At 44.4% G+C, this 13,740-nt stretch overlaps 2 protein-coding genes across 2 annotated transcripts; both read right to left on the bottom strand.

Moving 5' to 3' along the window:
• Positions 1-1,603: 1,603 nt before the first annotated feature.
• Positions 1,604-11,150, bottom strand: LOC139368724 (hyaluronidase 3). The gene is made up of 4 exons (XM_071108016.1): positions 11,074-11,150; positions 6,163-7,140; positions 4,148-4,237; positions 1,604-2,362 (listed from the first exon to the last, which is right to left on the bottom strand). The coding sequence occupies exons 2-4, from the start codon at positions 7,108-7,110 to the stop codon at positions 2,069-2,071; spliced, it is 1,332 nt and encodes a 443-aa protein (XP_070964117.1). The 5' UTR covers positions 7,111-7,140; positions 11,074-11,150; the 3' UTR covers positions 1,604-2,068.
• On the bottom strand, positions 7,510-12,879 carry LOC139368726 (N-alpha-acetyltransferase 80). The gene is made up of 2 exons (XM_071108018.1): positions 12,813-12,879; positions 7,510-8,770 (listed from the first exon to the last, which is right to left on the bottom strand). Coding segments are annotated over exons 1-2 (840 nt in total). The 5' UTR covers positions 12,815-12,879; the 3' UTR covers positions 7,510-7,932.
• Positions 12,880-13,740: the final 861 nt, after the last annotated feature.

Below are 13,740 nucleotides of genomic sequence, written 5' to 3'. Positions count from 1 at the left end.
TGTATCTTTCAGAAGGTAAGAGCAGAGAGAGGGGAGAATTCAAGGTGGCTGATTTGGTGGAATGGCACTATCTGGACACTTGATTGATTGTGAGGAGAAAATTCATGGGTATTGTGTCCCTAAAGTTTTTGGGTGAAGCCCGGATACCTGAATAGAAAATGGGGTGGGAGTGTCTGGTTTGATGAATCATGCGTGTGTTTTTGTGTGTTAGAGAGTAGGACTATATCATGTCTCCCTTCTATCATTGAAATAATAGTGCTTGCCTGTCAATGCCACCATACCAATATGCCAATATACAACTTAGTGTGCTTAAAGCATTCTTGTACATTATATCAACTAGGCTGCATGACTGAAATGGCTTGTCATTTTGGCTAGACTTGTGGAAACATTCCCAGTCAGACAAAGGGCCTGTTCTCAATCACCTCTCCCCTGGCCCTGGCCCTGAGTCCAAATTCCAACTTCCTGATAACAGTTTTATTTTGATTATCAGTAATAATATTTAGAAACCTGGTGTCCTCTTCTCTCTCCCTCCTTCCCTCCAGGGATTATGGCGAAACAACCTCCATCCCCTACCACTCCAGTATTTTTTACCCGGATCAGTGATCGGGATCTGACTGAGATCGAGCTACATTCCGTGGAGTCCATCAACGACCTGCACCGCACCCACCCAGAGCACAACCACAAAGGTACCAGATGTTTCCAGGCTGTATTGTGTATAGTGATTGCATCCAAATCCACCATTGAAATGTGACTCTCATTACTCTCCCGTCACTAGAATCTCCACTGTCTCTATGGTCTCTATAGGCAGCAGACGACCTCCCCTTCCTCCTGCTCCCTCCACCAATGGGAACCTCCATCTCCGGGACAGACCAGTTGTCTATCAGACAGGGCATCCAATGAGAAGCCGATGGCAGAGCACGCTCCGAGACCTGTTGATGCCCACCTCGTTTCGATACACCATGGGGTGTGCAGTGACATCACTGACGCTGTTGACGCTACTTCTTATCTTCTATTTCTTAGGTAACGATATTCACCTACTCTTTCTCAATCTTGATCTGAAATCCAACCAGGCCTCAACATTTTGCCCATCCCTTTCTGTGACTGTGTTTCTGCGTTCCCCCTCCAGTGCAGCAGGGCAGCACTCTCCGGTCCCTAACGGAAGCAGTGAGGGAGAGACAGGCTGTGGGCCTAGAGGTCTCCCAGCTCATCCAGGAGCTGCAGGCGCTGCGCCACAACCTCACAGCCATCACGGGAGGATCCTGAGGAGCAGAGGTCACGGAGAGGAACACCCTTCACCCCTTGGCCCTGAAAGCCCCGTCCTAGTGGCCCCTGGACACTAATGTAACACCAACTGTTAACTACCTGCCACAACATCTCCACTCAAGTCAAATCCCTGCGCTGCACATGGTATTGGATCTTGGGCCCATCCAGAAACAACCCCTACTGCCATATGCACAACATTGCCCGGGTGTGCACAACAGAGCCCGGGAGTTGGAACCCACAGAGAATGTTTCCATATACTGTACTGTATATTTATGAGTTGTTTGATTTGCAAGACAAATAGGGGAAAGAAAGACACTCATTCAGTAAGATTGCAGGGTACTGAACACTTTATAGCATCTTTAGTGACATCACAGCTTAAAGGACCACACTCTTCAACTGACAATTCATGTATTTGAACAACTGCATGATGACAGAAATGATTCAGGTTCGAGACGTCCATGTGATCTGTGACTTAAACATACTGTACATACAAGCTACGCTGTAACTTTTAGAAGCGGTCCTCTTTTACATGTATGCATGAGACAGGCGATGTATGATGAAATGTCACAACCATTTAGTTACTGACAAAACACAGTGCAAATTTGTTCTGACTATCACAACTTAAACATGTCACAAGTGGAACTGAATTGTATAGAATGAATACGCTGAGAAAGTGCCTTAGCATGGCAACTGCCACAGTTTTCACTTTGAATTGCAATGATGCTACTGTATGCTGCGCATCAACCAAATAAACAAAAGAGGTGATATTATATATTGGTGATAGAGAATATATATTTTCCTGACACTAAGTGTTAGTGATTGAAGCTATCCTTTCCTGACACTTCTCACCCGCCCAGCCCTGATAGCACTGGCACAGGAAGTTAGTGCGGAGGTGGCTGAGGTCATGAGTGGGGTCAGGGAGGAAGTTGGAGAAGGAGTCAGAGAGTGGGATCATGTGGTCAGAGTAGGGGTCCCTTCTGGCACAGCGACCGTTGCCATGGCATCGCTCCTCGCTGCAACGCTGCACCCCTCTCTTCAGGGTGCTGATGTACACTCCCAGTTCAGAATGAATGTAGTCCCTCAGTATCTCACACTGATGCTGCCGAGAGAGGAAGGGAAAGAGATATTCATATACAAATACAGAACAAAAACAAACAATCTAACAGAAACTGAACTGCATACACACTGAAGGTTGTAGAGGTACGGTGCATTCGGAAAGTATTCAGGCCCCTTGACTTTTTCCACCTTTTGTTACATTACAGCCTTATTCTAAAATGGATTAAATAAATATCCTCAGCAATCTACACACAATACCCCATAATGACAAGTAAAAACAGGTTTTAGACATTTTTGAAAATGTATAAAAAATGAAAAACAGAAATACCTTCTTCACATAAGTATTCAGACCCTTTGCAATGAGACTCAAAATTTATCTCAGGTGCATCCTGTTTCCATTGATCATCCTTGAGATGTTTCTACAACTTGAATGGAGTCCACCTGTGGTAAATTCAATTGATTGAACATGATTTGGAAAGGCACATACCTGACCTGTCTATATAAGGTCCCACAGTTGACAGTGCATTTCAACCTTATAAGCCATGAGGTCGAAGGAATTGTCCGTAGAGCCCTGAGACAGGATCGTGTCGAGGCACAGATCTAGGGAAGGGTGCCAAAAAATGTCTGCAACATTGAAGGTCCCCGAGAACACATCATCACAAGGCCTTCATCATTCTTAAATGGAAGAAGTTTGGAACCACCAAGACTCTTCCTAGAGCTGGCCGCCCGGCCAAACTGAGCAACCAGAGCAGAAGGGCTTGGTCAGGGAAGTGACCAAGAACCTGATGGTCAATCTGACAGAGCTCTCCCAGAGTTCACCCATCTGTGGAGATGGGAGAACCTTCCAGAAGGACAACCATCACTGCAGCACTCCATCAATCAGGCCTTTGTGGTAGAGTGGCCAGACGGAAGCCACTCCTCAGTAAAAGGCACATGACAAAAGGTACCTTTGACAAAAGGTACCTAAAGGACTCTTAGACCATGAGAAACAAGATTGTTTGGAATGATGAAATCAAGACTGAACTCTCTGGCCTCTCTGGCCTGAATGCCAAGCGTCACGAGTAAAACTGGCACTATCCCTACAGTGAAGCATGGTGGTGGCAGCATCATGCCGTGGGGATGTTTTTCAGCGGCAGGGTCTGGGAGACTAGTCAGGATCTAGGCAAAGATAAATGGAGCAAAGTACAGACAGATCCTTGATGAAAACCTGCTCCAGAGCACTCAGGACCTCAGACTGGGGAGAAGGTTCCTCTTCCAACAGGACAACGACCCCTATGCCCACAGACAAGACAACGCATGAGTGGCTTCGGGACAAGTCTCTAAATGTCCTTGAGTGGCCCAGCCAGAGCCCGGACTTGTACCCGATCGAACATCTCTGGAGAGACTTGAAAATAGCTGTGCAGCAACGCTCCCCATCCAACCTGACAGAGCTTTAGAGGATCTGCAGAGAAGAATGTCAGAAACTCCCCAAATACAGGTGTACCAAGCTAGTAGCGTCATACCCAAGAAGACTCAATGCTGTAATTGCTGCCTGAGGTGCTTCAACAAAGTACTGAGCAAGGGTCTGAATACTTATGTAAATGTGATTTTTCAGTAATGTTTTCTTAATAATTAGCAAAAATGTCTAAAAACCTATTTTTGCTTTGTCATTATGGGGTATTTTGTGTAGATTGATGAGGGGGGGAAAAACACTTTAATCAATTTTAGAATAAGGCTTTAACATAACAAAATGTGGAGAAAGTCAAGTGGTTTGAATAATTTCCGAAGGCACTGTATGTATATTATAGTGGATGTATATGCACAAACTGTGAGGTCTCCAGGATCTGACCTTTGACTTAGCGAACGCCTGCTCCCCCCACAGCACCACTCCTGCCATCCCCAGCGCTGCACTCTCTCCCAGTGTGTGCTCCAGATCCGTCTGAAAACACACACAAAAATACATACACTTGAGGTGAGATGATTGAGTCTAATGGTTAAAGACCTGGAGAATAAACCCTGCTCCTCACAGCTGCCCATGTCCCTTAATGTTGATGATGTGGTTGTTACTGACAAGGAGCACATGGCTGATGGCACATGGCACATGGCTCTTTAATGGCACATGGCTCTTTAATCACCTCTTCATTAAGTCAGGATTCCTATTTGACTCAGCCATGCCGCCTTGCCCATCCAATTCCTGCTCTCCCACCCCTTCTAATGTGACTATCCCCGATGCTCCTCCCTATTTTTCCCCTGCCCCGCTACAAAGTTTCTCCCCGCAGGCGGTCACTGAGTCCGAGCTGCTGAAGGAGCTCCTTAAACTTGACCCCAACAAATACATCTGGTTCAGATGGTTTAGACCCTTTCTTCTTTAAGGTTGCTGACCCTTTTATCGCCAAGCCTATCTCTGACCTTTTTAACTCTCCTCTCTGGGGAGGTTCCCATGGCTTAGAAGGCAGCCATGGTGCGTCCTTAATTTAAAGGGGAGATCAAGCTCTGATGCTCTGTTATAGGCCAATTTCTATTTTCCCCTGTTTATCAAAAGTGTTGGAAAATCTTGTCAATAATCAACTGACGGACTTTCTTGATGTCTATAATATTCTCTCTGTATGCAATCTGGTTTCCACTCAGGTTATGGATGTGTCACTGCGACCTTAAAGGTCCTAAATTATGTCACCATTGCCCTTGATTCTAAGCAATATTGTGCTGCTGTTTTTATTGACTTGGCCAAAGCTTTTGATACGGTAGACCTTTCCATTCTTGTGGCCAGGCTAAGGAGTATTGGTGTCTCTGAAGGGTATTTGGCCTGATTTGCTAACTACCTCTCTCAAAGAGTGCAGTGTATGAAGTCAGAACATCTGCTATCTCAGCAACTGCCTGTCACCAAGGGAGTACAGCAAGGCCTGATCCTAGGCCCCACGCTCTTCCAATTTATATCAACATCATAGCTCAGGCAGTTGGAAGATCTCTCACCCATTTATATGCAGATGATACAGTCTTATATTCAGCTGGTCCCTAACCGGACTTTGTGTTAAATGCTCTACAACAAAGCTTTCTTAGTGTCCAACAAGCTTTCTCTGCCCTTAACCTTGACTGGAACAAGCTGCAACAAACACTGAAACTGGACAGTTTTATCTCAATCTCTTCATTCAAAGACTCAATCATGGACACTCTTACTGACAGTTGTGGCTGCTTTGTGTAATGTATTGTTGTCTCTACCTCCTTGCCCTTGGTGCTGTTTTGTGCTGTTGTTTGTGCCCAATAATGTTAGTACCATGTTTTGTGCTGCTACCATGTTGTGTTGCTACCATGTTGTTGTCATGTTGTGTTGCTACATGTTGTGTTTTCATGTGTTGTTTCCATGCTATGTTGTTGTCTTAGGTCTCTTCATGTGGTGTTGTGGTGTCTCTCTTGTCGTGATGTGTGTTTTGTCCTATATTTGTATTTTATTATTTATTTTAATCCCAGACCCCGTCCCCGCAGGTCTTTTGCCTTCTGGTAGGCCGTCATTGTAAATAAGAATTTGTTCTTAACTGACTCCAGTTAAATAAAGGTAAAATAAATAAATACAAATAATGCAGGAATAGAATATCTTTCCATTGCTTGCTAGCATCAACTGCCAGGTGTGCTCATATGTCACTGTCTGCATGGCAAGGTCAATGGGAGACTAGTTTGATTACTTGTATGCCACAAAGTGATATCAGCACAAATAATAGTACATTCTGCCAAATATCATATCAAAGAGTTTATAATATTCATAACATAAGTGCATCACTGTTAGTGTATGTTTTGAAGGACTGATTATAACTCTGTAATAACACAGTCATGGGATAGGAAACATTTTCCAACTTTACTGTTATACTTTACCTTGTTGAGGAAGTGGAGGGTGTGAGCGAATGCCACTCTGGCATAGGGCAGTACAGGAGTTGCATGGGTGCTAGTGGGGTACTGATTCGCCACCCTCAGGGCCTCCAGAAGCCTATGTCTGACCAGGAGGGTGGCATCAGAGGACCCTGCCAGACGTTTGGGTAGGTAGATACTAGGGTAGAGGGCAGTGGACTGGCGCCACAGCCAGGCTAGCTGGTCATTCTTTTGCCTGGTCTTGGAGTGGCAGTGACCCGTGTAGCTGTGGCCTTTCTGCTTCCTGTGGTAGTTGAAGCATTCAGGGAAGCTGTAGAAGCCCCAGAGTCCCCTCGGTCGCAGACACACTCCTAACTGCAGCGTCTCAGACATGAAGTCCCTGGCACCCCTCTCAAACTCCTTACGGGCCAGGGAGTTCACTTCCTGTTTGGTTAGCTCTGGATGCTCCCCTCTCACTAGTTTTTTAGACAGCCGGCGGTACTCCAGCTTAATGCCGAAGTCTCTCACCCACAAGGGGCGCCACTCCTCCCAGTCGATGACGGCCAGGCCCCTGAACCCTGTCCTGAGCAGGGCTGAGATCTGGGTCTGGGCCAGGGCCAGGTGGGCCTCCAGGTCTCCCCTCTGGGGAACCCCTCCATTAACCTGCAGACCCTCCTGGGTGATGTAAGGGTAGAGCCCTAGCTGATTGTGGTAGAAGATGCTCATGTTCTGGCCCTGGAAGCGCTGGTGGTGGTTCTCCACGATGTCGAAGGCCCCCAGGTCCAGGTGGATGCCATAGTGTTCCTGGCAGCTCGCTGTGGGCATGTTCCAGACCATGGTGAAGGGCCTGCCCTGGACCACTGGCCCTGCAGCAGCCACAGACCTTCCAGACTCATCACCCACTGCCCCCCACTGGTGAGTGACAGGGAAGGTGGAGAGGAGGAGGATGGTGAGAGGGAAGCTATGTAGCAGCATGGCTGTTCACTGGTTAATGTGTTGTCGTGCCTAAAGAGAACACACAGACAGACACATATCTGTTCAAACTAAATTCATTTTGGCTGATGTTAATATTTCAAGAGGATCTTAAGGACTTACAAATTCTTAACATATTGTACAAATTGGAATATTTTTCTGCAGGATGTAGCATATCACAGGAAATGGATGACATGTACTCAACTGTGCACAATTTTCAGGGAACCCTTTTAGCTTTCGAGCACTACTTTCCAAACTACTGGCTGAAATTATACACAACCTCGGTTGCATCCCTTTCAAGACAAGACCATTGGAGATTGTCTGCACAGATGCTTGGATGAAAGGGTATTTAAACATGTGCAATCTTAAACGGTGACCCATAGAAAACACATAACAACACACTTTAGTAAGCTGTCTTTTATTTCAACATCGAAATGATTGAAACATTAGGTCCAAAATATAGACCCAGTGATAAATATTTAGTTTGATCAGGTAAAATTAACCATTCATTAAATAAATGTTTTATTTTAGGACAAGAAAAAACAACTTACTTAAGGCACATGAGATCAAACATTTGGTATTCTTTGTTCAAGTGTTATCTCAGTCTACAGCACTAAGTATCTCTGTCAAGAACTCAAGGAGAGCCAGCCAGACCCCAAAAATATCCTTCCTTCTCAGTCTGTCAACCTCTTGTCAAAACCCTACAGGCTGTGGTACTAAATAGGCCAAAGGCAGCGTCCTTTTCCTCAATGTCCTGAGCATGTGTGTGTGTGTGAGGCTGAGTGACATGGGTGACATGGTCTGTGGTCAGCCAGGCCCTCAGACTCAGATGTCCTTGTGCATCCAGAAGATAGGAACTCCTTTAGCATCTCTGTAGGGCGTCTCCTCAAGAGTCTGAAACACTAGTCGGGCCGGACACTGAGGAGGAGGAGGAGGAGGAGGAATAGAGGGAGGAGGTGGAAGACCAGAGGGAGGAGAGGGAGGTGGATGACAAGATAGAGCAGAGGGAGGGAGGAGAAGAGGTGGAGGAGTAGGAAGACTAGAAGGATGAGTGGGTGGTGGAGGAGGAGGCAGAGGTGATGGAGCAGGCCCTATAAAGGAAGGAGGGATCTGGGGTGGTGATGGTGGTGGTGGGCCTCCCTGTACCTCACCCTGGGTGTCGTCTGTCCCTGGGAGCTTGGAGAACCTCTCCAGCACCTCCATAGGCATGAAGGAGGCCATGACACCAGCATTCTGTACCGGCATGGACAGAACATAGCCCAGGTGGGCATAGAAGTGCTGCTTGTCGTGGGTAGTCAGACACAGCCTCCGGAACCCTCGGGCCTTAGCGTAGCACTCCGTCTCCTGCATCAGTGTACGACCGTAGCCCTTCCCCCTCTGGGCCTTGGACACCACCACCGACTCCACAAACAGGCTCCCAGGGCGGGACACCACGCGGGACAGGCGGACATGCCCCAGGAGGGTCTCCCCATCCCCACCGTCCCTGTTCCCAGAGCCCTGCAGCAGCACCAGGGCTACGGGGAACTCCTGGCAGGATTTCTGGAGGGCGTGGACCCGGGCACCATGGCTCCGCTGCCACTCACTGTTCACCAAGTCGGCGCACGGCTCCAGCAGGTCCGGACGCTGATGCAGGGGGATTGCCCACACCCCCCCACTGTCATACCTGTGACCCCCCCCAGACAACACGGGACAGCCAGGGTCAGAACACACAGAGGGAGGGGATTCCATCTTCATGCACATGCCCCTGGTCACATCATCAGACAACTGCACTGGGAACTACTAAATTCCCCAGTGTGTCACAAAGTATAGTTATGACACAGCAGTTATTAGATAGGCACCAAATTTGACAACAAACAGTAGATAGGCATCATAGACAAATATTATAGAAGCAACCTCAGTGTAATTCAGGCAGTCTTGCAATGATCTTGGTTTTTACTGACAATCCATGGGCTCATTGGTGGTTGAAATAAGACCCACACCAGCCAGGATAACAGTAGAGACTTTTAATCTCGCTCTCTTCCTCCCCTCCCTCCCCTGTGACCTTCTCTGCTGGCCCCTTGTCCGGGACACCGAGGGTGAAATGATACCTTGTTTCACTGCACCTACTGTACAGCTAAAGTAGGATGCATGCCCAAGTGCATTGATGAGACTCAGTTAACATGCAGCCCCTGGACAGGAGAGAAGCTGTTAACATTTCAACAGTACATTTTTCAAAAGGTACTACAGTACATCAAGCATCATCATTTCCATTTCTCAGATGCTATACAAAGCAGGCCTCCAGTTTAGTACAGTGTTCCAGATAGGCCTAGTCTGTGTCACAGAGTGTGGCCAGAGCTGACAGGCTTAAGATGATCAAGAGATGTGCTGAGTGTCTATAACACCAGTTTCCACACTATCTCTCTCAGACATAAATGGGGAAGTTATTACTCCACAGCGTTTCTTGATAATATCAGCTTCAAGGAAGAGACACACTGAACCCACTCATTCTTGCGATACATGTAATGTACATCATGTTCTCCACAGAAAATGTACCGTTTAAAAAACAAGGGTGTGCATCATTACTACGGTATTCTTATTTACCACTGAGGAAAACATGTTTCTTCTCCTCCCCCTGGTGATTGGAAGAAATAAGCTGACTGGACTAGTTGAGAATATCTGACACAACAAGACCTGAGGTTGCCAGCTTGTCAACTTTGGACAAAAAACGTGTGTCGTGTTGTATGGCCAAAACCAATGCAGATACACAAATAAAAGTCAGAAAAATTGGTTTCATTGTTATATATTCCTTCAGTTTGTAATACTTATCTTGGAGCAATACATCAACTTAAATAGATACAATAATTGTCATTATAGAAAGCTCATAATGTAGCCTACTTATGAGTCTATGTATTTATGATTTTCCCACAAATATTTGTCTTAATATTAACAACATTTGAAATGTATATTTTCACAGACCAAAGTATCAGCTATCATCACACCATGTAAAGGAACAACCTCCTAATTCTTCAATTTCTTCATCAAATGCAACTAACTGGATGTATGTCAGACACCTTAAAATAAACATATTTGAACCAAAATGTATATCCTATCTTAATCTATCAGGGAGATGGAGTTGACAGTTTATGGTTGAGACCATGGTTATTTCAATATTGTTTGTTTAAATCTATCAAAAGTAGAGAACTTCCCAGACCATGAGCATTCTTGTTGCACCATAATGAAGACAAGAAGAAGGGATCCCTATGGAGTAGTTATCCCTGCTCATTCCTCATTCATTTAGGATTTCACACACATTTGACGGAGTTGACCAAATCTCTGGACACATTTTTTTAGCAACTACAGTTTTGAGAGAAATATTCAAAGAGGGCTATTGCAAGACACTGCATAATGACATTTTTCAGTTGATATTAATCATTGCCTGTTTTTGTAACATTTTCAACCTTCTTTGGTGGCATTTCCGAGCATAGCGCCGACATGGAAATGTTGCATTATTATTTTATTTTTCTACTATAAAATAAAGTTTCCCTGCTGGACAAGGTTTGTCCCGACTTTCAAGAATCCCCGATCTACATCTTAATATCATTGTCAGAATTTTCAACAAGAGTTTTATCATTTATGAGAGCAGCATCCTTTACAACTTTGCAAATGACTCTCAGACAAACTCATGAATTGATCTAAATCTATGACCTGGTATGTTATCAAAATCTGGGGCTCCTCGCACAACACTGGGTAGCAGTGAACAAGAGCCACCATTCCTTAAATGCAGAAAATATTTGCAGAGCATTATTTTGTATAATAAAGACAAAGAGAAAACTCATGCTGCTGCACTGTAAAATGTTCTATTTACTTACACATAGAAAAGCCTCCTAAAAGCAGTAGAGAAACACATATGATAAGAGTACAATACTAGGCCTATACCAAGCAAAATACAAAAGAAACAAATTGCCCTTGCAATTGCAGGCATCTTACCTCGTTCTATTGCAGAGTGGACTAGTGACTGGCAGGCAGAGAGGAGAGAGAATGCCAATAGTCTAATGACATCACACTGAACATGCTAATAGACGTTAAAAACCAGGAAATAACCTACATGACAGTTGTGACAGCAGCTCAACCACAAACTCTTTATCTAATTTAGTGTTAAATAACACACTTCCGATGTGACAAACATGACAAGGGCTGTTTATTCCAGTAAATTAAATTGTAAGTGTGTTCATGTTGGCTGATACATACATAATTTAGTTACAAATTAGATGTACTGCATATGCAAGCATTGGTCGTAGGCCTAGCATTTTCCAAATAGCATGTGGAATTTAGTGGGGAGATGTAATTATGATTTGTAGACTATATGGTATTTTACAATATAGCCAGTGCTGCAGCTATCTAAAACGTACAGTATGTGGATACAAATTGATTTGGTATAGAACCCCTAGATTACTGAATTACAGCATTATGAAGGGGAGCTTGCCATTGATCTTCTGTATGACACATGAGTTGTAAAATAGTATTTTCTTAGGAACACTGTTCTTATCTCAAGATATCACTCACTGGTTCCTCTTGTGTAAAGGATCTCACTACCACCAGAGCCTTATAAGACACTCGGGCTCCCGAGTGGCACAGCGGTCTAAGGCACTGCATCTCAGTGTAAGAGGCGTCACTACAGTCCCTGGTTCAAATGAAGGCTGTATCACATCTGGCCGTGCACAATTGGCCCAGCATCGCCCGGGTTTGGCCAGGGTAGGCCGACATTGTAAACAAGAATTTGTTCTTAACTGACTTGCCTAGTAAAATAAATGATAATCATTTAAAAAACATTTGTTTATATAACCACCAGGTCAAGTGATTTTAAAGCCCATCTTTCATGATTGGTTCAAATATTTTGTGTTTTTTAAACAGGCAATCTGCAATTGCTACATCCATTTTTGGACTTTAAATTAATGATATAAACCCATTGATTCCTGAAGAATATAACTAATGAATGCCTCATGAGCTTAGTTTAACTTTCAAACCCAAATATAAGCTTGTTTTTCTCCATTGTTTGTAAACAATGTATTTGTAAACAAACACTGTATAGCCTCAAAACATGGTTAAAACCATTTTTAATAAAATGGATGGTCAGTCCTTGCATCCATAGCTCTGTCTATTCATTTGAAAGTCTTGACATTGCTCCACCCCCCATACCTTTACCAAAATAGTGGCGGGGTCACGACTTTGTTAATGTTTGAACTGCAAATTTCCCCTTTAAGCTGCAGGTATGGAATTATTGTCTTTAAAACTAGGTGTTGGTTAAATAAAAAATACAACATAATACCGAGTGAAATAATAAGAAACACTGTCAAACATCTCAGCTACTGAAAAATGACAGGATAGGCTTTTCACTTCCACTGCCAAATAAGGGCAGGTCCAAAAATAAGTGACACCACATCAGAATGCGCCCTAACCATTTTGTCGTAAATGCATTGCGTTCACAGTACAGAATGCAAAAAATAATCTCTGTGAACGACATCATAGGCAACATAAATCGTGCTGGCTCGGGAAGTGCATTGAGTAATTCAAATGACGCCTCGACTTCGAGTACTTCCAGAAACCATTATTTAAATATCATATTCCAAATATCCAAGACCTAATAGCCTAAATTTGTATTTGGTTAAAGTGGAAAGCAATTGTGACAAATGTATGCTGTTAAAGCCTAAACCACAGCTAATACCTACATGTTCACGGTTTCACGCTTCTTCCACCGAAAATTGGCTCGAATCGGAGACACGCGCTGTTCCTGGATCGGTTTTGGTTTCCTAAACCAAACTAATCAGGGTAATGGTTCAGTAGCCTTCACTGGTCTGCGATCGGGATTTACCGCACTTGGTCAGGAAATATACTTAGCTAATCTTTGGCTGTGATCACTGGATCCACGTGGACAAGAAACGTAATGCGTCCACCCAGCGTATGGGAGGTATCATAGCATCTTTTAGAAAACGATGGGGATAGATCAATGTTTAACTTAATGGATATGTCAGTGGTATTGAAGACCAACTCGTGTCTCAATTTTTAACACGATTTACTTAAACTGCACATCTCAATAGGTGGTCCAGGCATGTAACGAGTCCCAAATTGGGGGGGGGGAGGGGGGCATAGCAGCAGAAAGTAGGGATACTGAGGTGCTGCAGCGCACCCTGAAAAATCAGCATACCAACAACAAAGTCCTGCATTAGCGGTCCGATAAAGCCTTCTGTAGTGCGGGCTAAAAAGGCAGCACCACCCACGACTATGTGGGGACGGGTTGTTCTCTAAGCAGGGGGGGGAAGACACTGATGACATACTGTATCAGACTAACTCCTTGAAGTTTGCCGTTGTGTCTACCCCCCCACTATTTTGCAAAACTTTTTTTTTTACCCTTTAGTCTGTACACACGCTTGGGATATCGTTTTTCAAAGGAAACGTTCAGAAATCATTGGAGGATGTATTTCATTGATATGACTTTCACTTATTCAGGGTTAAATAGGGGTTGATGCCCCCCGCCTTGCATTAAACAATAGCTCTTCCATAATCAGGAAACCATAACATTAATTAAATGTATATTTTCACCCCATCTTGAGTCAGGGATAGAGAATGAGAACTGGAAAGCCAGTGAGAAAACTGCCC

The sequence above is a fragment of the Oncorhynchus clarkii genome, chromosome 16 (genome assembly GCF_045791955.1).
Source record: "Oncorhynchus clarkii lewisi isolate Uvic-CL-2024 chromosome 16, UVic_Ocla_1.0, whole genome shotgun sequence".
NCBI classification, from domain to species: Eukaryota; Metazoa; Chordata; class Actinopteri; order Salmoniformes; family Salmonidae; genus Oncorhynchus; species Oncorhynchus clarkii.
The sequence above is the reverse complement of the archived record's forward strand: the minus strand, read 5'-3'. Positions and strand labels throughout refer to the sequence as shown.

Bases quoted from the DNA above. Each gene is read 5' to 3' on its own strand.
- LOC139368724 (XM_071108016.1), bottom strand. From the start codon at position 7,110: ATGCTGCTACATAGCTTCCCTCTCACCATCCTCCTCCTCTCCACCTTC. The intron at 4,238-6,162 runs GTAAAGTATAAC...GTGTGTTTTCAG, and splicing joins CCCTCCACTTCCTCAACAAG to ACGGATCTGGAGCACACACT. The intron at 2,363-4,147 runs GTCAGATCCTGG...CTCTCTCGGCAG, and splicing joins AGGCGTTCGCTAAGTCAAAG to CATCAGTGTGAGATACTGAG.